The sequence below is a fragment of the Leptopilina heterotoma genome, unplaced genomic scaffold (assembly GCF_015476425.1).
Source record: "Leptopilina heterotoma isolate Lh14 unplaced genomic scaffold, ASM1547642v1 Lhet_36, whole genome shotgun sequence".
Taxonomy (NCBI): domain Eukaryota; kingdom Metazoa; phylum Arthropoda; class Insecta; order Hymenoptera; family Figitidae; genus Leptopilina; species Leptopilina heterotoma.
The window spans coordinates 344,733-370,804 of NW_025111040.1; the positions used below are offsets into that span (position 1 = coordinate 344,733).

Sequence of the window (26,072 nt, forward strand, 5' to 3'; positions counted from 1 at the left end):
TTTTGAATTAAGATACAGTTATTTTTGTTTATTTGTTAATTAGTGATTACAAGTATATTTTTCATTTCAATAAAATAAGAAGAAAATTAAAAATTTGAATTCCAATTAAATAGTTCGATTAAAGTTTAGAATAAAATTCTAATTGGAAATATTTTTCGGAAATATTGTAAATAAATAATTGAATATATTGAACAATTAATTAAATAATTAAATATATAAAATGAAATAAATATTTTTATTTTTTTATATTGAATTTCTATTCAATAATCGTAATTTTTGAAAATTGTTAAAGAAAAATTGAAAATTGGTTGACTTTTTGACAAAAATAAATTCGATCGCAAAGAATACGAAATATCGAACTTGCAAATTTTAACTTGACCTCGACTCTCAAAAATTCCCATAGCAAACGCCACAAGTCCACAAAGGGTACGACATTGCGTTCTTTATTTTGCATTGAAAATAGTTTTGTATTGAATTTTCTTTCAATCTGCGTGTTTCTTATTTTCTCTTTATTTTCTTTTCTCCGCGACGAAAAGTATGAACTCGATTCATCGACAAGTTTTTCGAAACGCAAAATTGTTTCACTTTATTTTTACTTTCTTTTTTTTTATTGACGCATATAGTCATTCTATAGTTGACTTAAAAAATAAATATTAATTCACTGACGTTTGGTTTCTTTTATCGTAGATCTCAATTATATTTTAAATTTAATTTCAATTTTAATTTTAATTTCATTAATTGAACCTATTTTAATATTTTATTGCTTTTTTAATTTTTTTCTATTTCGAATTAGACTTTTTTTTTTGAATAGAAAATTTTCTTTCTTTTTTTTCGATCGAGAAGAATTTTTCCCAGAAACCTCGATTTAAAATCCCGCAAAACTCGAATTGTGTGTGGGGAAAAAAATTCATATTTGAAAATCCTCCGAGGGAAAATACTTCAAGTTTCTTCGGCAATTTATTTCCCTAAAGAAGCTTCTGTCTGAATTTCTTATAAAGATGGATTTTCTTCTCGCCGGCTTTAAAAGAACAAGAAGTCAAATATCTTCAGAGAAAATTGCGAGTTTCCTTTAAAGTTTCAAATTTCCCTCGAAAGTCAATGCCAGTCAGTTTTATCGGAACTTTTACATTTACAATTTACAGAAAAGAAAAAAATATAATTTACAGAAAAAGAAAATCAAAAGATTTTCTGTAATATATAAAGTGTATAAAAAATTCAGGATTAAAAAAATAATTGGAACGTGAATTCCAAAAATGAGTAATAAAAGATAAATTAATAATAAATTAATAAACAAATAAGTAAATAAAAAAATGATTAAATAATTAAATAAATAAATAAAATAAATAATAAAAATAGGATTTAGAATTGAAAAAAAAATTCACAATTCGAATTTTTTGTGTTTGAAGAGAAAAAAAAATTCGTTAACAAATTTTTGGTACTTGCGATGATTTTTTTTCACAGTTCTTGAATTTTTTTGTTTTTTTTTGTTTGTTTTTTTTTTTAATGAAGTGAGACGGTAAACCACACAACCATTCCGGGACGTGTCAATCCTCCAATCTCACAATTTACTGTTCGAGTTTCTCCATTAAGAACAAAGAGAGCTTCATTTGATGGACTGACCATATATCGACCGAAAATTCCGCTTTGAACGATCGGTCTGTTTGGATTTCCCCATTTGGCGAGACTCGGTGACATCGCTTTTCCAACGCCCGTGATCATTTCGACTTTGCCTGTAATTATAAATTTTCCACATTAATCATAGAATTTATGAATTTCGCACGAAAATGCAAACTAAAATAATTGCCGAAGCACACAAATTAGAATCGTAATCATAATTTTCTAATTATAGAGATATTTCCGCTTTTAGAGAGAAAATGATCAATTAATTAAAAATAGGCCTCGGATCGACTTTCAGGCGCAAAAAAAAGTCGCTTTTGTCGATTTGAAATAGAAAAAAAGTCGAAAAAGTCATTTATTTCGTTCAGTGTTGTCACAAAAATTATATTTTTGTATTTTCCTGATTTTTTCCCATTCACTGATTTCTAATTTCAAAAATTGAATAATTTTGTTAAATAAATATTGTAATGTAATTTTTCGAAAATAATTGAATTTCATAAAAGAATTTTTGTATAATTTAAAAAAAAGAATTAATTTTTCGAATAATTTTAATTGAAAATTTTGAATGTGATAGTTTTCTTGAAAATGGTAAAAATAATTCTAAAAAATGTTAATGTTATTATTTTTGTTATGAAATTGAATTTTCAGAAATTTGTAATTGAAAATATTGAAAATAATTGAATTTTAAAGAATTAGAATGTAAAAATTCTAAGAATTACTTTTTTTCAAAAATATTGGAATATAATTTTTAGAAGCTAATTTTAATTAATTATTATCATTTTTAAATTTACACTTGAAGATTTTTCATTAAATTTTTTTTAAGAATTCAATTATTTTCAAAATTTGCAATTAAAATTCTTCAACATTTAAATTCCGCAAACATTTTAATGAAATAATTTAGAAAGTCAATTATTTTAAATTAAATTTTATAAAATATCAATTATTAAACATTTTTTTAATTGTGTATTTCGAAAATTTAAATAGAAATATTATTGAAAAAATAAGTTTTTAAAGATTTGTCTATATTTATTTTTCACACTATATAAAAATCGAAATAATTTACATTTTACACTAAAAATTTGCTATTTTGTTGCAATATTTGGAAGAAAAGTCGAAAAAATCACAATTTTTTAAAATAAGTAGGAAAAAGGCGAATTTTTTGAAAATAGTCGCAAAAAGTCGAAAAAGTCATAATATCTGAAGCTTGTAAAAAAATTTATCAACAGAACTAAATTTGTAAAAAAAATTTTTTAACTGATTTCGAAAAAAAAATTTACTAGTAAAAAAAATGAAATGAAAAACTTTGTTCAAACTGAATGGAAACTGTAAATTCAATTCAAACGATAAAAAAAATATTTTTCTAATCTTCATTAAATTTTTCAATTTAAAACAAAATATTTTGAGAACATTAAAATTTGATTAAAACAAAATAATTCCAGTGATATCGAATAAAAAGGAAAAGAGTTAAAAAAAAATTCTCTTCTTTTTCTCCTATATATCACTGATGGAGGAAAAATAAATGCTCGTTTATTTTGAAAAATGAAAAAATAATATATTGGAGTGTAAAATTTCTCGGTTTCTTTACCTGTAACCAAATTGAGAAATAGAATATCCTCTTTATCAGCGGATGAAGCATAGAGATCATAGCCGTGCGTTGTTTGCGATGGGTAAAATGTGATATCACTGATGTTGAGGGTTGTTTTCACATCAAAGGCAAACTTCAAACCAGTCACTGAAATTGAAATTGTAACGTATCTTCAATTTATTTTCCAATTAATTAAGAAAAGAGAAAATTTCATCAACACCAAATATGTAGAGCCACACTCACTCACATACAAACGTGTGTGTCAATTAAAAGAAAAAAAACGTCGAAATGGAATTAAAATAAATCAAAAAAGCATTCCGCACATTTTTTTTTCTCTTCCACAGCATCATTCACATTCTTATATATAATTCACGGATAAAAATAGAAATTAATTGAAAAATTCCTTTTAGCTTTTACAAAAGCTGATTGATTTTTATTTGATTGAATTAGAATGTGAGGATTTCCATTTGACTTTGATAAAATAAAAAAAAGAGAGAGGAAAAAAACGTGGAAAACGAATTTTTTTTTATATAAAGTCAAAGAAATATTTTATAAAATGTGAAAGCTCAATTTTTTTTCTCTTTTAAAAGAAAAAAAAAGAGTCAATTTTGGATTGATGAAATATTTCACAAGGACTTTTAATAAACATTCTACGATTAAATTGTCGTTAAAAAGTAAAAACAAAATTGTGTGGAAAAGGGAAAAAAAGTTTATTTTTCATCTTTTCTTTTATTTTCCTATTATTTCGAATTTATTGCATTTTCTATTTTTTTCTCTCCAATTTTTTTTCAGTAATTATTTAATTTTCTTCTCATTTCAATAATTTTTGCTCTATATTTTCCTAATTCTAATTTTTACTTCCTCAGTCTTTTATTAATTTCAATTACTACTTTTCTCTCTCGGATTTTTTTCATTATTTATTTTTCCATTATTTCCATAATTTTTCTCTGAATTTCTCTTCCCATATAATTTTATTTCACAATTTTTTCTCTTAAAATTTATTTTCTTGAGAGAATTTTCAGCAAAATGATTTTTGGATAAAAATAAAATTCTCTACAAAATAAATAGAATTCAATTGAATTCAATTAAATTTGCTTTTTTGTTTCCTCTTTTTTTTGATAACATTTTATTATACTCTGAATTTTAAAATCAATGAAATTCTAATTTAATGCTTTGAAGATTAATAAATAACGAAAATTAATTAAACCAAATTGTTTTCAAATTAAAAATATTTCATTTATGTTATTTCTTTTATATAATTTTTAATCTAAAATAATTGAATTCATATAAAGAAATTTATTCAAATTTTTTAAAATACCTTAATAACATTCTTGCGAAAAATCTAATTAAAATCATTAAAAAAAAGTTAATTCTAACGAAAAATTTAATTAAAATAATATTAAAAAATATTTAAATTCTTATAATATAAAGAATATCTTTGGAGAAATGTTATTTATAATTATGAAAATAATTGAAATCTTGGTAAGAATTTTAATAAAATTGTATTAAAAATAAGTGAAATAAAGAATTTTACAAAGATTTTTCAAAATAATTAAATTTTTCTGAGAAATTTTATTGAAAATAATTGAATTTCTGCAAATAATTTTTTTTTATGAAACAAACTCAATTTTCATAAATAATTTTATCAAAATTGTTTAAAGTAATTGAATTTCTGAAAGGAATTTTATTTAAATTCATTAAAATAATTAAATTTCTGCAAAAGATTTAATTAATTTTGAAAATAATCGAAAATTTGCTAAGCATTTTATTAAAATTTTCGAAAATAATTCAATTTTTTCGAGGAATTTAATTAAAATTAAATTGAAAATATTTCAATGTAATTGAATTTTTGAGAAGAATTTGATAAATTTAAAAAATGAAATCTTGTCAAGAATTAAATTCAAATTTTCGAGATTAATTGAATTTTTTTTAAGGAATTTTTAAAGTTGGATGAAAAATATTTCAATTCGTATAAACAATTCAATCAAAAAATTTTATTATATTAGGAAAAGAATTAAATTTTTTCAAAATAATTAAATTCCTGCGAAAAATTGTATAAATTATGAAAATAAATTGAAAACTTGTTATAAACTTTATTAAAATTATCGAAAATAAGTGAAATTTTTCCAAAAAATTTAATGAAAATTGTATTGAAAATATTCAATTCTCATAATGAATTTAATTAAAATTTTCCAAAATAATTGAATTATTTTCAGAAATTTTATTGAAATTCTATTGCAAATAATTGAATTCCTGCGAAGTATGTTATTAAAGTTTTTGAAAAAAAATAAATAATTATAATTAATTAGTAAATTAGTTAATAATTACATTTTTTTAAATTTTGAATCTGAAAATATTACAAAACTGAAATTAATTTTTGAAAATGCAACATTTTTTTAATTTGCATAATAATAATAATTAAACGATAAATTAATAAATATTACGCTAATATAAAATAATAATATTCAATTTCAAATATTTAATTCTTATTATAAATATAAAAATTTAACCCTAGAGTAGGAAATTTGTTGAAAAATCCTTTTTTCGACAAAAATTGATAAAAATTTTGCATAGATATTGAATTTTAAATATTTAATTCTTATAAATATAAAAATTTAACCCTCGAGTAGGAAATTTGTTGAAAAAATCCTTTTCTTCAACAAAAATTGATAAAAATTTTGAATAGAAAATTTTTTTCCGTTTGGAAATAGAATTAAGTTTTGAATTTAATTTACAAACAGAAGGCGAGCACTTAAAATTGGATAATTACTTTGAATTTCCTGAACGACGAGGACAACGCCACTTTCTTGACGATCCAATGTGACGAGATGTCGCGAATCAGGCGAAACCATTGGTTTTCCGATTAAATCGGGTTTGTGAGCGAGAACAGTATCGGTGAGATAGTCGAGAAGTAATTGACCGGTTGGTCTGCCAGTAACTGGCTCCTCGCATTGCAATATCACGAAACCATCTGCAATAGAGAATCGAGAATATATAACAAATTGATTGGCCAAATTTTCCGAATATTCATGTTCAACAAAATAGGACAAATTTCTTTTTTATTTACTCTTTCTCTCTATTTCGAATTTTGATACGTTAATTTATTATATTTTAACAATTCTCTTTTTTTCCAACAGAATTCTATATTTTTTATTATATTTATTATTTTTTATTATCAATTTTCTACTCTTATTTTTTACTTAATTTACTAAAAAATTTTATTATTGAAAATAAAAAACAATAATTGTAATAATTTTCTATTCTTATTTTTTCTTTTACTCAAATTTTCATTAAAAAAAATAAAAATAATAGTAATAATAATAAATTAATAATTTTCTACTTTTATTTTCTCTTTTACTCAAATTTTCATTGTAGAAAATAAACATAATTGTAATAATAATAAATTAATAATTTTCTACTTTTATTTTCTCTTTTACTCAAATTTTCATTATTAAAAATAAAAATAATCGTAATGATAATAATTATAATAATAATAAATTAATAATTTACGCTTACAGAGAGCTGAAAATTGGATATGTGCCGGAACGCAATTATAAGGAGCAAGATCTGCACTTCGTGTATATCTCATGTTCGCTAAATCCAATTTGTACATTCCACGTTGATTTGTATGTGTCACGTATCCATATTTGCACATGTAGCCAATGTCCTAAAAATCATTTTCATAATTTAGATATAACGTTAAATTATAAGCAAATAATCATTTTTTCAAAGAAAAATAAATCGTTTTGGAAAAAATCTTTTTTTACGTAAATAATAAATATAATTAAATAATTTAAAAAGCGGGAAAAACATATAAATAAATAAACAATTAAGCGAATTACTTGTAAAAAATAAAAGACTTTAATAAACAAAAAAATTAAATAATTAAATTTAATTATAAATTTAAATATAAATAAAAATTAAACTAAATAATAATTAAGTAGAAAAGTATAAAAAAATAAATAATAAAATTCTTTCAGGATATCACTTATTTTCAATACAATTTTAATTGATTTCTTCGAAACTTTCAATTATTTTTAAAAATCTTATAAAAATTCTCCGAGAAAATTGAATTATTTAAAAAAAAGCGTTCAAGCGTTCAATTATTTTTATAAATAATAATAATATTTTCGCTGGAATTCAATTATTTTAAATACAATTTTAATTGAATTCTAGGGAAAATTAAATTATTTTCTTCCAAAAAATTAATTTATTTTTTAAAATTTTGCAAAATTTCAATTATTTGTAGAAATATTACATTTTTTCACAGGGATTCAATTATTTAAAAAACTTTTAATAAAATTCAATTAAAGAATTCAATTATTTTCATAAATAATAAAATTTTCGCTGGAATTCAATTATTTTAAATACAATTTAATTGAATTCTAGGGAAAATTAAAAAATTTTTTTCTTAAAAATTCACTTATTTTTTTAAATTTTGCAAAATTTCAATTATTTGTAGATTTGTAGATATTAAATTTTTTTTCGCAGTGATTCAATTACTCAATTCAAGAATTCAATTATTTTCATCAATAATCAAATTTTCGCTGGAATTAAATTATTTTAAATACAATTTTAATTGAATTCTAGGGAGAATTAAATTATTTTCTTCTCAAAAATTGACTTCTTTTTTTTAAATTTTGCAAAATTTCAATTATTTGCATAAATATTAAACTTTTTCACAGGGATTCAATTATTTAAAAAACTTTTAATAAAATTAAATTCAAGAATTCAATTATTTTCATAAATAATCAAATTTTCGCTAGAATTCAATTATTTAAAAAAAGCTTTAATAAAATTCTATTTAAGAATTCAATTATTTTCAGAAATAATTAAATTGTCCATGTACTGAAAATGATATTGAATTCTTATAAAGTATTTATAAAAAATATTGAAAATAATTGAATTCATTTCAAGAATTTTATCAATATTTTTTTCAATAATTGGATTCTTTTGAGAACAAGTAATTAAAATTGTATTGAATATAATTTAATTGTTGGCAAGATTTTTATTAAAATTCTTTCAAATAATTGAATTGCTTTGAAGAATTTATTTCAATTTTCTTGAAAATAATGGAATTTTTGAAAAATAATTTTTACTATGAAAATTTTGAAAATATAATTGAATTTTAATAAGAATTTCTTTTAAGTTTTTAAAATAATCTTGTTTATTATTAATTGTAATTAATAATTTTCCTATTAAATTATATTAAAATTATTCATAGAAACTTAAATTCTTTCAAACAGTTTTATTAGAGTTTTTATAAATAATTACATTTTTTTTAAGAATTTCATTAAATTTCGTAAAAATAATGTAATTCTTTTTTTAAGTAATTTTAATTGAAAATTTTGAAAATAATTGAAATTTACAAAGAATTTTATTAAAAATTTTTTAGAACAATTGAATTGTTTAGAAAAATTGTATTAGAATTTTTAAAAATAATTGAACCTGTTAGAGAAATTTTATTAAAATTTTCTTGATTTTATAATTGAATTTTTTCCTAGAAATTTTATTAAAATTGTATTGAAAAATAATTTAATTTTTCAGAAGAATTTTAATATTTACAAAAATAATTGAATTTTGCCAAGAATTTTACGATTTATAAAAATAATTGAATTGTTTCGAAGAATTGTATCTGAATTTTTGAAAGTAATTGCATTTTTTGAAGGAATTTTATTAAAAATTATGAAAATAATTATTTTTTAAAAAATATTTCATCAATTGAATTTATATTAAAATTCTTGAAAATAATCGAATTTAATTAATATTTTTAAAAATAATTGTATTCTTTCGAGAAATTTTATTAAAAATAATTGAATTCCTCCGAAGAATTTTACTATTTATGAAAATAATTGATATCATTTGAAGAATTTCATTATTTATGAAAATATTTTAATTCTTGCAAAGAATTCATAAAAATAATTGAATTGTTTTGGAGGATTTATTAAAATTTTAGAAAATAATTAAATTTTTTGAAGGAATTTTATTAAAAATTATGAAAATAATGATTTTTTAAAAAAAATTTTATCAAAATTATCGAAAATAATTGAATTCATATTAATAATTCTTGAAAATAATCGAATTTATTTAATATTTCTAAAAGGAATTGTATTCTTTTGAGAAATTTTATTAAAATTGTATTGAAAATAATTGAATTACTTTAAAGAATTTTATTATTTATGAGAATAATAAAATTTTCCTTAAATGAACAAAATTACTCAAGTAAATATTATTTAAACAATTTCAACAAAAAATAAAAATTTTGTTCTCTTCGAGAAATTCATGTTCTGAGAGAAAAGCAAAAAAGCAAAAAAAAAATATGGAGAAAATTTCATTTCGGAGAAATAAAGACATTTTTATTGTATATATGAGAGAAAAAGTTGGAAAAGTTCAATTTTTATGAAAGTTTCTCGAATGAGATTATATACTCTATATATAGATGGAAAGTTACAAACCTGACGTTCAGGGATATAAAGACCCCGGACGAGATCAAATTGACCATCAATGGGTTCTGGATGCACCGTATGGTGTTTCCTTTTCTGAGCTGCATCTCTGATTACTTGAACCGTTTTTATTCCAATGTCCCTCTCGCTACGCCAATTCAGCACCCAAACTTGATCCAATGACTGCACGTATTGTAATTCAACTGGGAATTTGTCCGTCACAACCACCTGTTAATTATAATTCAAAAAAAAAAAAGTAATTTCTTTCAAAAATAAATATTTTTCTTGAAAAAGAAAAAAAAATTGTTTTCCTCATTTCACTGAAGACTAAATTCGATTAAATTGACGCGATAATAATTACCATTCGGCTATTAATTTGCAATTACTATTTACATATTAGAATTACTACTAAAATATTAGTTAAATAATTAATTTGAACATTCTTTTTGCAATTTAATGGAAATATATTATTTTTTGAAAAATTTATATTTTTTTCTATTTTACTCGAAATAAAATTCTTCAAAAATACGATTATATTTGAAAACAATTTTTAAAAGTAATAAAATTAAATCTTTTGAAATATAAAATTTCTATCAGTGAAATTTGACAAAAATTTTGAATTGTTTCAATATTTTAAATTATTTTCGGGAATATTCAATTATTTTCGAAAAAAAATTTTTTTAACAATTTTCTTATTAGAAATTCTTTAATGAATTCTTGAAATATTTTCTAAAACATGAACTGAAATTCTTTTCCAAATCAATTCTTAAATAAAAAAGTTGCACGAGAATTGAATTATTTAAATACAAAAATAAATAATTGATTTTCTAAAAATTGCAAACTTCCTTTTTTTATTTAATATTTTAATTGTTATTTATATTTAAATAACGACAATTGTAAACTTTTTTTTAATCAAATCGAAAATTAAATTAATTTATCAAAATAAATGTAGATGATTACTTTTTTGTACACATAAAATTAAAATAAAAGAATAAAATAACAATGAGAATTGAATGACGTGATTAAAAAGTGTATAAAATTTACTTTAAGCCGTTGCCATTTTCACAAGTAGAATATCTAAAGCTTTAATCAGACAACTGTCGTTAAGTCAATTTTAAAAAGAGATTCAAATGAAAATTTCATTCTCTCTCTCTCCTTCCATATAATTATCTTCCACAAGCGACAATTATATATTTTAATAACAATTTTTTTTTCCTTTTTATTCTCAAAAAGAATCGCGCACAAAATGTTCTTTATGTAATTGAAAAATCCAATTAACGTGATATGAAAAATTAGAAATGAAAAGAAGACTAAAAAGAAGAAAGTAACTTTAAAAAAAAAGAAAAAAAAAATCTGAAATTACATTAATAAAAAGATTCAAAATGGAAATGAATTTTAAATTCAGGAAATTTGAATACCTATTATTTCATGAAGAGAAAAACGAGGAAAAGATTCGTTATGAATCTTTATCTTTTTTCTCAACTGTATAGATATTTTTCTGCGGGGGAATTTTTTTTTTTCTTCTTTCTGTCTGCTCTGGATTTCTTTTCTTTTTTTTTAATATACTTTATTCTCTTGTTCGTTTTTAAATGTATCGTTGAACTTGATTTTTCTTTTCTTTATATATAATATATTGTGAGTTGGTTGTAGTAAATGATGTAGAAAATCGTTGTCTAGTGAAACCCGACTTTATAAATCTGTATTGAAAAAGTTCTTCCTACAATCAAAGTTATAAAAATCACGAGCAGTAATAAACATGAGTTTCAATTTATTGCGAAATTTTATTTTATTTTTGAAATTAAGAAAAAAAAAATTAATTAGATTTTCTATATTAGAGTTTTTACTTATATTTTTTCATTAACAATTAATAAAAATAACAAATATAATAATTGAATTTCTTTGAAGAATTTTTATTTTATGACAAAAATTCAATTTTTATAAATAATTTCATCAAAAATTTTCAAAATAATTGAATTTCTGCGAAGAGTTTTATTAAAATTCATAAAATTATTTAAATTCCTGTGAAAAATTTTATGAATTATGAAAATAATTGAAAAATTGCTATGAATTTTATTGAAATAATTGAAAATAGTTGAATTCTTTCGAAAAATTTAATTAAAATTGTATTGAAAATATTTCAATTCTCACAAGTATTTAATCAAAAATTTTCAAAATAATTGAATTTTTTTTTTTGAGTTTATTGAAATTGTATTGAAAATAATTAAATTCCTACAAAGAATTTTTTTTATGAAAAAATTCAATTTTCATAAATAATTTTATCAAAATTTTTCCAACTAATTGAATTTCAGCAAAGAATTAATTTTATTTTATTAAAATTCATGAAAATAATTAAATTCATCCAAAAAATTTTATAAAATATGAAAATAATTGAAATCCTGCTGAGAATTTTATTACAATTTTTCGAAAATAATTTAATTAAAAATTTATTGAAAACGTTTCAATTTTCATAAAGTATTTAATCAAAAATTTTCAAAATAATTGAATTTTTTGAGAAATTTTATTGAAATTGTATTAAAAATAATTGAATTTCTGGGAAAAAATTTTTTCTTTTATGAAAAAATTCAATTTTCATAAATAATTTTATCAAAATTGTTTAAAAGTAATTGAATTTCTGCGAAGAATTTTATTAAAATTCATTAAAATATTTGAATTCTTGCGAAGAATTTTATAAATTATGAAAATAATTGAAATCTTGGTATGAATTTTATTGAAATCATTGAAAACAATGGAATATTATCGAAGAATTTAATTAAAATTGTATTGAAAATATTTCAATTTTCATAAAGTATTTCAAAAAAATTTTAAATTTTCAAAATAATTGAATTTTTTTGAGAAATTGTATTGAAAATAATTGAATTCCTGCGAAGAATTTTTTTAAAGTATTTGAAAACAATAATTAATTAAAATTATTAATTAATATATTAGTTAATAATTAAATTTTTTTAATTTTGAATCTCAAATTATTCTAAAATTGAAACTAATATGTGAAAATACAATATTTTCTATTTTTTATTATTTTTGATTCATTTATTGTTATCTATTTATTTATTACGTTTTTTTATTATACTATTTTATTTTTTTTAAACTATTTACTATTTTTATTTATTACTATTTCCATTTTTTATCATTTTCCATTTTTGCTTCCTCACTGAGAGGAAGGATTGTATTTTCAATTTTTTCAATCGCCAAACGTGCAGATTTTTTAATTACTATTTCGAAATAAAAATAATTATTAAAATCTTTCCAAACAAAACGGCAAAAAAAATTTTTTTTTCTATGAAAAAGGAAAAAATAATTCCCAATAAAAAATATCAATTATTTAAACAAAAAATATTAGAAAATATTCGTTTTTAGTAAAAGGTTATTTTTTGTGTTGATATTGATATTGTGTTCAAAATTGATTTTGAATTTTTTATTCTTTCGTTAAAAAAATACGAGATAAAGTAGTTAAAAAATTAATTAAAAAACTGTTGAATAGCTCTTACGTCAACAACGACCATTTGAATTTTGCTAATAACCAGAATACGATCCTTGTCCGGTTGAGAAACGTAAACGTAACGATTTGCAACATTAATGGCTCGTCCCCAGGTGCAAGGAACATCCTTTCCTCCGCATAAATATTCCTTAAACAAATTGGAAAATTTTTAATTTTTTCAATGGTAAAAAATGAATTTTTTCCTCACTTGTCTTTTTTAGGAAGCAATTTTTAAAATTTTTTATAAAATAATTTTTTTATTAATTTTTATTATAAATTAAAAGTTAACTTTAATTAAAAAACTAGTGAGAGACAAATTCAATTTAGAAAATTTTTATAAATAAAATAACTTCTCTTCAAGTTTGGAAATTTTTATAAATAAAAAAAAATTCTCTCTAAAAGTTTGATAATTAGAAAGAATTCACAATTTAAAAGTTTTTAAATAAAACAAATTTTCTTCAATTTTACCAAATTTTTATAAAATAAAAATATAGATTTCTTTGTTTCATTTTTCAATTTTCTATATAAATAAAAAAATTTTCTCTTCGAGAGTTTGAAAATTAAATTCAATAAAAAAATGTTGCTCCTTAATTTATAAATTTTCCAAAGACAAAAAAAAATTCTCCTAAATTTAAAAATTTCTCTAAAGAATAAAACAATTTCCCTCCTCGATTGGAAAATTTTTGATATGAATAAAAAAAATTCTCTTCTCAATATTTAAAAATTGCTTTCAAAAAAATATTTATTTTTCAAAAAGAGAATTTTATTATTTAAGAAAAAAATTTTTTTTTCTTCTTTTTTAAAAAGCTATACCTGAGTTCCTGGTATAATATCAGTCGATCGAATTTGATGATATAGTCGACAGGCTGAAGGTTCGTAGATGGAAATTCCTTGTTCGTGAAACGAGAAAAATCTTCTCTCCTCGTTCGTCGCAGCTGCAACAGAAAAAAAATTACATATCCTTAAAACTTTATTAAATTTCGAAATTAAAGAATTTTTAAATAAATTTTTCTCCATCTCAACAGATCAAGAGAAAAAAAAACAGGGGATTTTGTCAAAAATAATTTTTCTTTCCCTCTCAATCATTCAAGTCTTTCATTTCCTTACAAAAGAAGATTCTTTTCTTTTAAGGTTGATGCATAATTTTTTTTTTGCCCTCCTTCCACGTAGAGAAAATCTTATCTTCTCAAGAGACAATCTAAAAGTCAAATTTTCCACCGATTATTCATCATTTAATGGGGAAATAAAATAATTCTGTCGGTTTTTAGTTATTTTCCAAATTCACGTAAATAGAATAAATTGAATCAAATAATTATTATATAGATAAATAAATAAAAGGAAAATAAAATAGAAAAATAAATAAACAAAGGGAAAATTAAATAGAAAAATAAATAAAGAAAGAGAAGAAGAAAAAAGAAAAAAAATTATTTCTTTCTTTATTTTCTATTTTATTTTTTCGATAATTAAATAAAACAAGTGAAAAAAATTCTCTTCTCGACAATTATTAAATAAATAAATGACAAAAAATGTCATTTTATTCGATAATTAAATAATAAGTGAAAAAAATAATTCCTTTTCTCGATAATTAAATAAGTAGATGAAAAAAGAATTTTATTTTTTTTCGATATAATCAGATAAGTGAAAAAAAGAATTTCCTCTTTCTATAATTAAATAACTAGTAAAATTATTTTCCCTAAAATTTTGTCAATAAGAGAATTTTTACACGACTGAAAAATAAATAAAGAAAGAAACTTTTATATTTAAAAAAAAATCAAATTATTCAAAATTTAAGAATTTTCTTTCACAATAAAATTTTTGTACAACTTTTTGGTAAAAATTTTTTTTGAAACAGAATTTCAGTTCAAATTTTAGAAAATATTTCAAGAATTTAAAAAAATTGAAAGTTTATAGAAAATAATTAAATTTTACATATAAATTTTTGTAGATATTTGAAAATAATTCAATTAAATCGTTGAATAAAAATTGATTTAAAAAAGAATTTTATTTGAAATTTTGAAAAATAATTGAATATTTGAATTGTTTTGGATATTTAAATAAGAGGAAAAAAAGAATTTCTTTTTTTCGATAATTAAAAGATCAAAAAATTAATACACGCTCGAATAAAATTCATAATGTTTGGAAGATCGTTAGAAAAACGCATCTCGTGACAACGACGAGGAGAAATAATAATACAGGCATGCGAGAAAATTAGAAAGAGGCAAAAACGAGTGAAAACTATGGTGTTAGCAACACGATGACGAGTAACACACGATATCTAGCTTTGTTTCCGATATATATACAAACGCGCTTCATATATATGACAAACATTTATTGACTACCGTACAAAACTTGAATTTTTCTCATTTTTATTCACGTAAAAATAATTTTTCCATTTTTCCTTCACTCTTCCTTTCCTTTCTATTTTTTTTTCGTCCCCTTTGAACTTTGATTCATTCACGAGCTTTGTTGTTTATTTGACAAAAAAATTCATCACAAAAGATTCTATTTTCCTCTTTCGTTAGATAAAAAAAAATATTTTTCAGAAAAATTCAATTTTTGAATTGAAAGAAAAAATTAAATTTGTAGAAATTTTATTCTCTTCTTTATGCGAAATTGTATTTCTTTTTAGGAATACATTTTTTTTATTAAATTTATTGAAAATAGCAATTTTACTGAAAAATGGAATTTCTTTTGTATAAACATTTTTTGAAACTTTTGTTTTTTGAACTTTTTTTATTGAAAAAGAGAATTTTTTTTTTAATAATAAATGTTTTAGGCATTAAATTTCTTTTGAGAAATTAGGCTTTCTTTTGGAAATTGAATATTTTTTTTTTGAGAATAATAAATCTTTTGTAAAAATTGAATTTTTTTTTGAGAAAAACTTTTTTATTTTGAGAAGTAAAGTTTCCCTTTTCTTTTGAAAAATAAAATATTATTTTAAGAATACATTCTTTTGAGAAATTCCGTATTTTTTTAAAAAAAATCGAAATTTTCCTTAGAGAAATTGAATTTTTATTTAGAAAAAAATAATTCTTTCTTAAAAATTGAATTTTTTTAAAGAAAATAATTTTTTTTTTTGAGGAATTGAGTATTTTTTTAAATAAATTGAATTTTTCTTTAGAGAAACTGGAATTTTCCTTTGAGAAATTGAATTTTTCTTTTGAGAAAAATAATTCTTACTTAAAAATTGAATTCTTTTTTGAGGAAATAATTTTTTTTTTTGAGAAATTAAATATTATTTGATAAATTACATTTCCTTCTTTTACAGAAATTGAATTTTTCCTTTGAAAAATTAAATATTTATTTAGAAAAAAGTAAATCTTCTTTATAGATAAAATTTTTTTTGGTAAACAATTTTTTTTTTTTTGAATAAAATTTTCCATTCTTTTCAGAAATAAAATATCTCAATAATACATTGTTTTGAAAAAATGAGATTTTTCTTTTGAAAAATATAATTTTTACTCAAAAATTAATTTTTTTTAAGAAAATAATTTTTTTTTTGGAAAAATTAAATATTATTTGATAAATTACATTTTTTTTGTCAAAGAAATTGAATTTTTCCTTTGAAAAATGGAATATTCATTTATAGAAAAAAATAAATCTTTTTTAAAAATTGGTTTTTTTAGGAAAAAATTTTTGTTTTGAGAAATTAAATTCCTCTTTCTTGAAAAATGAAATATTATTTGAAGAATATATTCTTTTTTAAAAACTGTGTATTTCTCAGAAGGAATTGAATATTTCTTAAAAGGAATGGAATATTTCTTGAAGGAAATTGAATTTTTCTTTCAAGGAATTGGATATTTCTTTCAAGAAATTGAATATTTTTTTGAAGAAATTGAATTTTTCTTTCGAGAAAAATAATTCTTTCTTAAAAATTGAATTTTTTTTTTAAATAATTTTATTTTTAGGAATTGAGTATTTTTTTTAGAGAAATTGAATTATTCCTTTAAAAAATTGAATTTTTCTTTTGAGAAATATAATATTTACTCAAAAATTGATTATATTTTAGGAAATAATTTTTTTTTTCGAGAAATTAAATATTATTTGATAAATTACTTTATTTTTGTTTCAGAAATTAAATTTTTCCTTTCAAAAATTGAATATTTATTTAGAGAAAAATAAGTCTTCTTTCAAAATTGATTTTTCTTTTTGGAAACAATTTTTTATTTTGAGAAAATAAATTCCTCCTTCTTGAGGAATGAAATATTATTTGAAAAATATATTCTTTAGAGAAATTGATTTTTTTTCATGAAATTGAATATTTCTTTCAAGAAATTGAAATTTTCTTTCGAGGAATTGAATTTTTTTTCTTCAAGAAATGGAATTTTTCTTTCGAGAAATTGAATATTTTTTTTTACAAGAAATTGAATATTTCCTTCAAGAAATGAAATATTTCTTTTAAAAAAATTTAATTTTTCTTCCCCACCTGAATTGTGAAATTACATCGCCAGAATTTACAGCTTGGAGGGGAGGGAGTAAGAGATATTCAAAAGGAAAATGTAAATTTGATATTGTAATATCCAGTGAAATTCTCAACGCTTTGAAATAGTTTTGTTGTCGAACGATTTCAGTTCTAAATGAAGGAAAGTTCCATTAGAGGAATGTATAAGCTCAGTGCACAAGCGAGTGGCCACAAGCTGTCATCCTCTGGCTTGAAGCTCAAAGTGCAGGAAACGTACGACGTCCAATAGAAATTCGAATAATGTCAGGCGATGGGTAGGAACTCGAATCTCGAATGCAAATATCCGCGATTACATGGCTCAAGGGCCTACGGAACCAAATCCAGCTCGTTTTCCATTACGAAGCATTAATATTCACTGCACGTTTCTCTTTCAGCAAGCCGTTTTACTCTCCAAACTATATCAGAAAGCCTCCCTCACACGGCTTGAAAAAATTGACTTTTAATCATATTTCTATAATATCAATAAAAAGAAAGAATTCAGCTTCTTTTTTTTCCACCTTTTTTCCCCGCGATTCAATGAGACAAAAATTTACACAATTCTTTTTTTCCTCTCTTTTCCTAGAAAACAAAATGTATTGAATGTATTTTTTTCGAATAAAAAAATTGTCTTTTTTAGAATTTAGAAAAAAATTTTTCTTTTTTTCGAATATAAAGAAAAGGTTTTTTCTTCAGGTCGAAAAAAATAAATGAAATTTTTTTCGAGTAGAAACAAATGTATCGAAATGTTTGACAAAGTTATTTTTCCAATTTCTTGGATTTTTTACTGAGGAAAAATTAAAAATAATTGTTCTTACTTGAAAATAATTATAACAAAAAGAAGGAATTTTAATTCAAAATTGTTTGTTACACAAGGAAATAGTAATTTTCATTAAAAACTATTTATTGCAAATAAAATTGTAATTTTTATTCCAAATTATTTATTGTACCAAAAAATATGGTAATTTTAATTTTAATTCCTAAGTAAATAAAATAAATAAATAATTTCTTAAGTATAACAATAAATTAGAGTAAAAATTGAAATTACTATTTTTTTTTTTGATAAAGTAAATAATTTGGAAGAAAAATTAGCATTTTTTGGGGGGAATAAAATTTTATTCAAGAAAATTGAATTGTCTTTGAGAAAATAAATTTTCTACTTTTAAAAATAGAATTTTGTCTTTGGAGTAATTTAATTTGTTTTGCGAATAGAAAAATATGTTTCTTATTTTTTGAGTAGAAAAAAATGTCTTTTTTTATCAAATTGAAAAAAATTAATGAAATTTTTTTTTGAGTAGCAACAAATGTATTGAAATATTTAACGAATTTATTTTTGCAATTTCTTGAATTTTTTACTGAATATAATTTTTACTCTAAAAACAATTGTAACAAAAAAAAGTAATTTTGATTGTAAATTGTTTGTTACACAAGAAAATAGTAATTTTTATTCAAAACTATTTACTGCAAAAAAAAAATTTTTAATTTTATTAAAAATTATTTACTGCAAAAAAATTGTAAGTAATTTTTATTCCAAATTATTTATTCTACCAAAAACTTTTTTAATAATTCTTCTTTTTGAATATTTTTAATTTTAAATTTAATGTATTGAAAATCATCCAATTGTAAAGAATTTCATCGAAAAATTTGATAATAATAGAATTCCTTCGAAGAATTTTGTTAAAATTTCTGAAAATTCTAACTAAATTCTTTTTGAAGAATTTCTTTGAATTTATTTTAAGATAATGGAGTTTCTTTAATAATTTTAATTAAAAATTTTTTAAAATAATTGAATTTTATGAACAATTTCTTTCAAGTTTTTAAAATAATTTTATTGTTAATAATTAAAATTAAACATTGAATTATTGAATTTTATTACAATTTTAAAAAAAAATTGAATTCTTTCGTGAAATTTTTTTAAAAATAATTGAATTTTACTATTTATAAATATAATTGAATTGTTTCGAAGGATTTATTGAAATGTTAGAAAATAATTGTATTCGTTAGTGAAATGTTATATTAAAATTTTGTATAAAAAGAATTGAATTTTTGCAAAGAATTTTACTATTTATAAAAATAATTGAATTCCTACGAAGAATGTTATTATTTATGAAAATAATTGAATTCTCGTGAAGAATTTTATTAAAATTTTTGAAATTAATAAACAAGAATTATTAATTAATAATTAGTAAATTAGTTAATAATTGAATTTTTTTAAAGTTTGAATCTGATATTATTCAAAAATTCATATTTGAAAATAAAAAATTTTTGTAATTTGCATAATAATAATATAAATTTAATATCACATTCGGCGCTTAACATTTGCTAGTAAATAAATAATTTATGTAATATAAAAATTAAATTAAAGTAAAAATTGCAATTACCATATTTTTTTGATAAAGTAATTAATTTGGAATAAAAATTACCAATTTTTTTGTGAAAGAAAGTTTTTATTGAAAATTGAATTTTACTTGCGAGAAAATAAATCTTCTACTTTTAAAAATTGAATTTTTCTTTGTAGTAATTTAATTTTTTTGCGAATAGAAAAAAATGTTTTTTCTTTTTCGAGTAGAAAAAAATGTCTTTTTCATCAAATCCAAAAAAAAATAAATGTAATTTTTTGTGTCATTCTTTCGAGTGGAAAAAAATGTATATTGTAATTTTTGATGAATTTATTTTTGCATTTTTCTTGGGGTGAAATTTTCCGTCATTGTTTTGTTCAACTTACAGGGTGTCGGTTGTTCCTGAACGACGAGACTGCTAATGTCCCTGGTGAGGCCGCCGATACTCGTCGCCTGGCACATATAGGCGCCAGTGTCGGCATAGCCAATATTCTTGATGAGCAATTTCGTCCCATTTCCAATTACCTCGAACTTATCTGGTTCATCGTGAAGTGGCTCGTCGTTCTTCAGCCACTCGACTCGAGGAAGTGGTTCTCCAACCACGTGACACCTCATTGTCGCCTCCTCGCCCGGTCTCTTTGACTGAAGTCTTGGCGTAACTCGCACCTCTGGAATGGCTATTCAGAAGAATTTATTTATTTACATTTTACTTCAATAGTCATTTTTCTTTTTTTTATAAGTACAATTAAAAAAAATATTTCTACTCCAAAAGTACAAAAAAAATTTTTCTGCAAAAAAATTGGAATTTTTATTCAAAACTATTTATTGTAGGAAAAAATTGTAATTTTGATTCTATTGATTTGATTTGATTTTATTCATTCAATAAATAATTTTTAAAAAAAATTATCTTTTTTTTGTGCGTTGGAAAAATAAATGTGAACAAAAATTACCATTTTTTAGGAGAGAAAATAAACAAATTGGAAAAAATATTAAAAATTTTCTTTTGATACAAAAAATAATTTTGAGGACAAATATCCACTCACTGTGAACGGTGAGAACATGAGTTTGGACAACGTCTTTATTTCTCAGTGCGTGACAGGTGTAATTTCCGGCATCGATTAATTGCACTCTTGTTAGGTACAAACTCCCATCGTTGAAAACTCGAACCTGTAAACAAAATAAGAAAAATTTTAATTTATATTATTTTTTCTTACATATTAAAAAAAATTATTCTTTTACAAAAAAATATATACAATTTTTCGATTCGGAGCAAATAAATAGAGAAAAAATATTTTTGATTAAATTGTCGAGTGAATTTAGAAAAAATGAATACAAATTAATAATTCAATTCAAGTGTTCCTCCAGAGGATTAAAAGTTCGAGAATTATACAGTAGTTTCTGAGAGAGGAAATTTTTAATTATATAGTTTATACAGAAAGAATCTTTTAATTCTAAAACTAACAAGAAAGTTTTATTTTTCTTTTTTTTTTCTTTCTCTCTTCCTTTTCGTTTTACCTCTTGAACTGAAAGGGCTTCCAGGTCCGCTTCATTGCGTCTCCAAACTAAGGGAGGCGGTGGAGTTCCAGTGACGTCGCATTTTATCTCCACGTTATCGCCAACTCTCGCCGATATATGATTCACTTCCAAAGATTTGTCTAATGAAACCACCGAGACACCTTGAAGAGAAAAGAAATTAATTCATTTCAGATCATTTACTCCATTTTCACATTTTTACATTGAGATTAAAAAACAAATAAAGAAAAAGTAAAAAAAAAAAAATGAGAGAGAAAAACTTTTACAGCATTTAATAAAATTACTAAAAATTTTTTTTTTAAATTACTAAAAAATTATTCGTTTAAAAGTGAAAATTATTGATTTAAAGTAAAATTCAAATTAATTCAGCAAAAAATTATTCTTAGAAATTTAATTTTTTTCAAAAGAAATTAAAAAAAACAAATTAAAAATTGTTTAAATTTTTCAAACTTTGAATTTAGAAATTAAATAAATAAATTAGAAAGCTACTTTATTAGAATCTTTAAATAATTTATCTATTTACAAGATCTAATTGTTTAAAAATTAATTTTAAAAACTTTATTTTATTAGAAAAAAGATTTGCAAATTTATTTATTTGTTTATTAGAAAACCATTTTTAGAAATTGTATTTTGCTGGTAAATAATTTGGATTAAAATCTAAAAAAAAGAAGAATTATTTGGAAAAAATTTAAAAATTAAATTTTATAGAAAAAAATTGCCAAAAACTGAATTTTATTAGAAAAAAATTTTTAGAAATTGAAATTAGAAAAATATTTTCAGACATTAAATTTTATTTAGAAAACAATTTTTAGAAATTGAATTTTATTTGAAAAATATTTTCAGAAATTGAATTTTATCAGGAAAACATTTTCAGAAATTGAACTTTATTAGAAAGAAATCTTCAGAAATTAAATTTTATCACAAAATAAGAAATTCAATTACAAATTGAATTACTATATTGAAAAAAAAATTTTCTATTTTATTTATTTATTAGAATTTTTTGGAAAAAGTTTAGAAATTATTTGAAATAATTGACAGAAACTGAATTTTATTAGAAAACAATTTTTAGAAATTGAATTTTATTTGAAAAAAATTTTTAAAAAATGATTTTTGTTGGAAATATATTTGCAGAAATTGAACTTTATTAGAGAAATATTTTTAGAATTTGAACTCTATTAGAAAAAAATCTTCAGAAATTAAATTTTATCAGAGAACAATAAATTGAATTCTATTGGAAAAAAATTTTCTATTTTATTTTACTTTTTTTCTATTTTGGTTTTATTTAAAAATATTTTCAAAAATTGAATTTTGATTGAAAACAGTTTTTAATTAAAATGTTTAATTGAATTTTATTGGAAAAAAATTTGGATTAAAAATTAGAAAATAGAAATTTTCTATAGAAATTAAAATTGATTTCTAGATAAGTAAAGCTTACAGATAATAAAAAATAAATTACGTTTTGTTAGAAAAACTATTTCAATCCTAGTATTTTTATTTCACTTATTTCCCTCTTTTCTCTGATCAAAAAATAATAATTTTACTTAAAGGAATAATTTCATCAATATCAAAACTTAATAAATTCGTTTTTCTTTTTTTTTTTAGAGAGTCAGTGACCGAATTTAAAGATTCTCCTTTAGAATTTTACTTGACACTTGTTTTCGGCATCAGTGAATGTGCTAAAAGAAGATTTTTCTTCAAGACGATAAAAAGGAATTTTAAATGCGTACTTTTTGAATTTCCAGATGTCGAAGCGAAAAGAAAAAGATCAAGGAGTATTTTATTGGAGCTAGGTGAAAAAGAATTTCGGGCAAAATGTCAAGAGGTGAAAAAAGTGAAATACATATAACTTTTTACACATCGGGAAAATCCATTTGGAATTTTTTTCTAATACCCATTCACTTTGAAATATAAATAAAAATGAAAAATGTTTTAAAAAATGTGTCAATAAATATAAGGAAAAACCATTTTTTATTTTTATTCCTTTAGAATTAATTTTTGCTAAAAATTTTCTAAAATTTACTTCTATAAATATTTAAATAAATATAAATAAATGTAAAAAATTTTATTTTAATTTATTAGCAATGTGTTTGCTACAATTTTTCTAAAATTTATTTTAATTTATTTGAAAATTTTAAAATTTTTTCTAAAATTTAATTTCTACAAAAATTACATCAAAAAATATAAATTAATAGAAATTAATACCTATAAATAAAAATAAAAAATACAATTAAGTAAAATTTAAAAATAAAAAATCTGAAAAATGTAGAAAAATAGAAACATAAAAATAAACAAGAAATATTTAGGTAAGTAAAAAAATGAAAAAATATCAAAAATAGAAATGAATAATTTTTCAAAAATTTTCAACGTTCAAATGAATAAAATTATTTTGTCTAAAAATTTTTTTAAATTACTACACAAAAATGAAAAATATATTTAAAATTAAATAATTTCTCTAACATTATTTAAAAAAAAAAATAATTTCTTTTCCAAAAAAATACAAAATTAAAAATAATAAACATAAAAAAGTAAATTGAACGTTCGAAAGTTTAGAAACATAAATAAATATAGAAAATTCACGATGTGAGTAAATCAAAAATTAAAACTATATCATGCTGTGGAATTAAGAAATAAAAGAAAAAAATAAAATGGTTCAAAAAAGAGGAAAACCTTTTTCGTTTTTCCTTCTTCTTCTTCTTTTTATTTTTTTTTTTTTATCAAAGACTTACTGTAAAGTTTGCTAAAAGCCATGTAGAATTCATTAATATTTAATCGTCCATCTTTATCAGCGTCGTCGTAGCTGATCATGTGACCAAGAGAGCATCCTTTACTCAGTTGCTCTAGATCTTCTCGTTCTGCAATCTAGAAAATTAAAAAAGTCCATTTAATTTATCTCTCTTAATGAAAAAAGTCTTTTAGCTCTCGAAAAGTAAAACTTTTGTATTCTTTTGGTTTACTTTGATCGGATTTCAAAAAAAAAGAAAAAAAAATCCCCCCAAAAAAAAACAAGGAAAACCGCACCAAAAATGTTTTACCCAAGAAAATAAATACTCGCAAAAAAAATTGGCTTGGTGAGAAAAACTTTAGCGTTTAGAATTCAAAGGTAAAAAAATAATTATCAAAATTTCTTGCTTTTTGGAACAAAATAAAATAAAATTACCTAACAGATGAATAAAAAATAAAATGAAAAAAACAATAAACGAATGTAAGCAAAAATCATAAATTACCTAATAGATAAAAAAAATGGTAAAAAAATAGTTAACAAAAAAATAAATAATTTGAATCAATAAATAATAAATAAAAAATTCATCATGAAAATATGGCTTCAATTAAATAAGAATTATTCTAAATAAAAAATTCTAAATAATATTTATTTCTATTTATTAATTAATAATTTATTTTATTTTTATTTTATAGATTTCGTAAAACTAAATTTAATATTAATAAGTGTTAAATTATAAAAAATAAATTATTGTAAAAATTAAATAGTAGGGGAATGTAGTCAAGGTTGGCCTACTGTCTAGGTAGGCCACTCGCGTTTTTTTGTCAAGTTCACTAGCGCCACCTACGCGCATTTTTGTCGAAGCTTGTCTTAGTGAAACCTAACTTTTTGTTCAATTACATTTTCGGAAAATCGAAAATTGTGTTTTCTGTGACGTCGGTACAAAAAAAGCTCAAAAAAAGTTTTGTGCATAATGTGAAAAACCATTAATAAAAGATAAAAAACAAATTGAATCGTCAAGGCAAGTATGCAGAAAATTTGTGGGACTCATGGTTGAAAGGAAAACAAAGTAAAAAATCGAATCCCGAAACGTATTTCTTTATGGTTACAACAATTCGGTAATGTTACTTACTGTCAAGGTCGGCCACTATGTGTTTAAAATGCGCAAAGTTGAGGACGAGCTACTTCATTTGCAAAAACTGCAATTCTGTATAACTCATAATATAATTGATCATCTTATTAATATTTTTATTTAATTTTATAAATATTTTAGTGCAAAACTTTTTTTTATTTATATTTATTTTTTTATATTGTTTATTGTTATTATTTTGTTATTTCATTAAGTTACAAACTGTAAACAATAAAGAATCAATTTTCCGTAACTCCAAACATGTTATTTTATTTTTTAACGTTTAATGCCCTTTGAATTTTAAAAATGGCCGACCTTGACTGTAATGGCCAACCTGGACTACAAATTTTTTTTTTTTTAAATCTTTATAACTTTTTCATTTTTAAACCTGTCAATTTACTTTGTACAGAAAAAATGTTCCTATTAAACAGGACTTTCCAACCATATACTTCAATTGTCCAAATTCATTTTTAAAAAAAAGTTATAAACAAAAGTCAAAAAGGTGGCCGACCTAGACTATGTTCCCCTAAATAAATAGTAAATAAAAAGTAAGTGAATAGTAAAAAAATGGTAATTAAATAGTAAATAAATAGTAAAAAATGGTAAAAAAAGGTAAAAAATGGTAAATAAATACGACAAAAATAGAAAATAATTTAGTAATTGAATAGTAAAAAAAGGGTAAATAAATAGTAAAAAATGTAAATAATTAGTAAAATATGTTGAAAAATAATACATAAATAGTAAACAAATAGTAAAAAATTAACAAAAAATCA

At 20.9% G+C, this 26,072-nt stretch overlaps 1 protein-coding gene across 2 annotated transcripts in view; it reads right to left on the reverse strand.

The window, feature by feature from the left end:
- Positions 1 to 1,359: 1,359 nt before the first annotated feature.
- The window catches only part of LOC122505523 (follistatin-related protein 5-like), a 477,342-nt gene continuing 452,629 nt past the window's right edge, over positions 1,360 to 26,072 (reverse strand). For both annotated transcript variants that reach the window (XM_043617200.1, XM_043617201.1), the window contains 11 exons: positions 24,178 to 24,310; positions 21,434 to 21,594; positions 20,962 to 21,085; positions 20,305 to 20,595; positions 13,955 to 14,076; positions 13,152 to 13,289; positions 9,658 to 9,873; positions 6,719 to 6,869; positions 5,973 to 6,173; positions 3,203 to 3,349; positions 1,360 to 1,730 (listed from right to left, as the gene is read on the reverse strand). In XM_043617200.1, the coding sequence (XP_043473135.1) occupies positions 1,501 to 1,730; positions 3,203 to 3,349; positions 5,973 to 6,173; positions 6,719 to 6,869; positions 9,658 to 9,873; positions 13,152 to 13,289; positions 13,955 to 14,076; positions 20,305 to 20,595; positions 20,962 to 21,085; positions 21,434 to 21,594; positions 24,178 to 24,310 (1,914 nt within the window). In that variant the 3' untranslated portion in view covers positions 1,360 to 1,500. The remainder of the gene's footprint in view (positions 1,731 to 3,202; positions 3,350 to 5,972; positions 6,174 to 6,718; positions 6,870 to 9,657; positions 9,874 to 13,151; positions 13,290 to 13,954; positions 14,077 to 20,304; positions 20,596 to 20,961; positions 21,086 to 21,433; positions 21,595 to 24,177; positions 24,311 to 26,072) is intronic.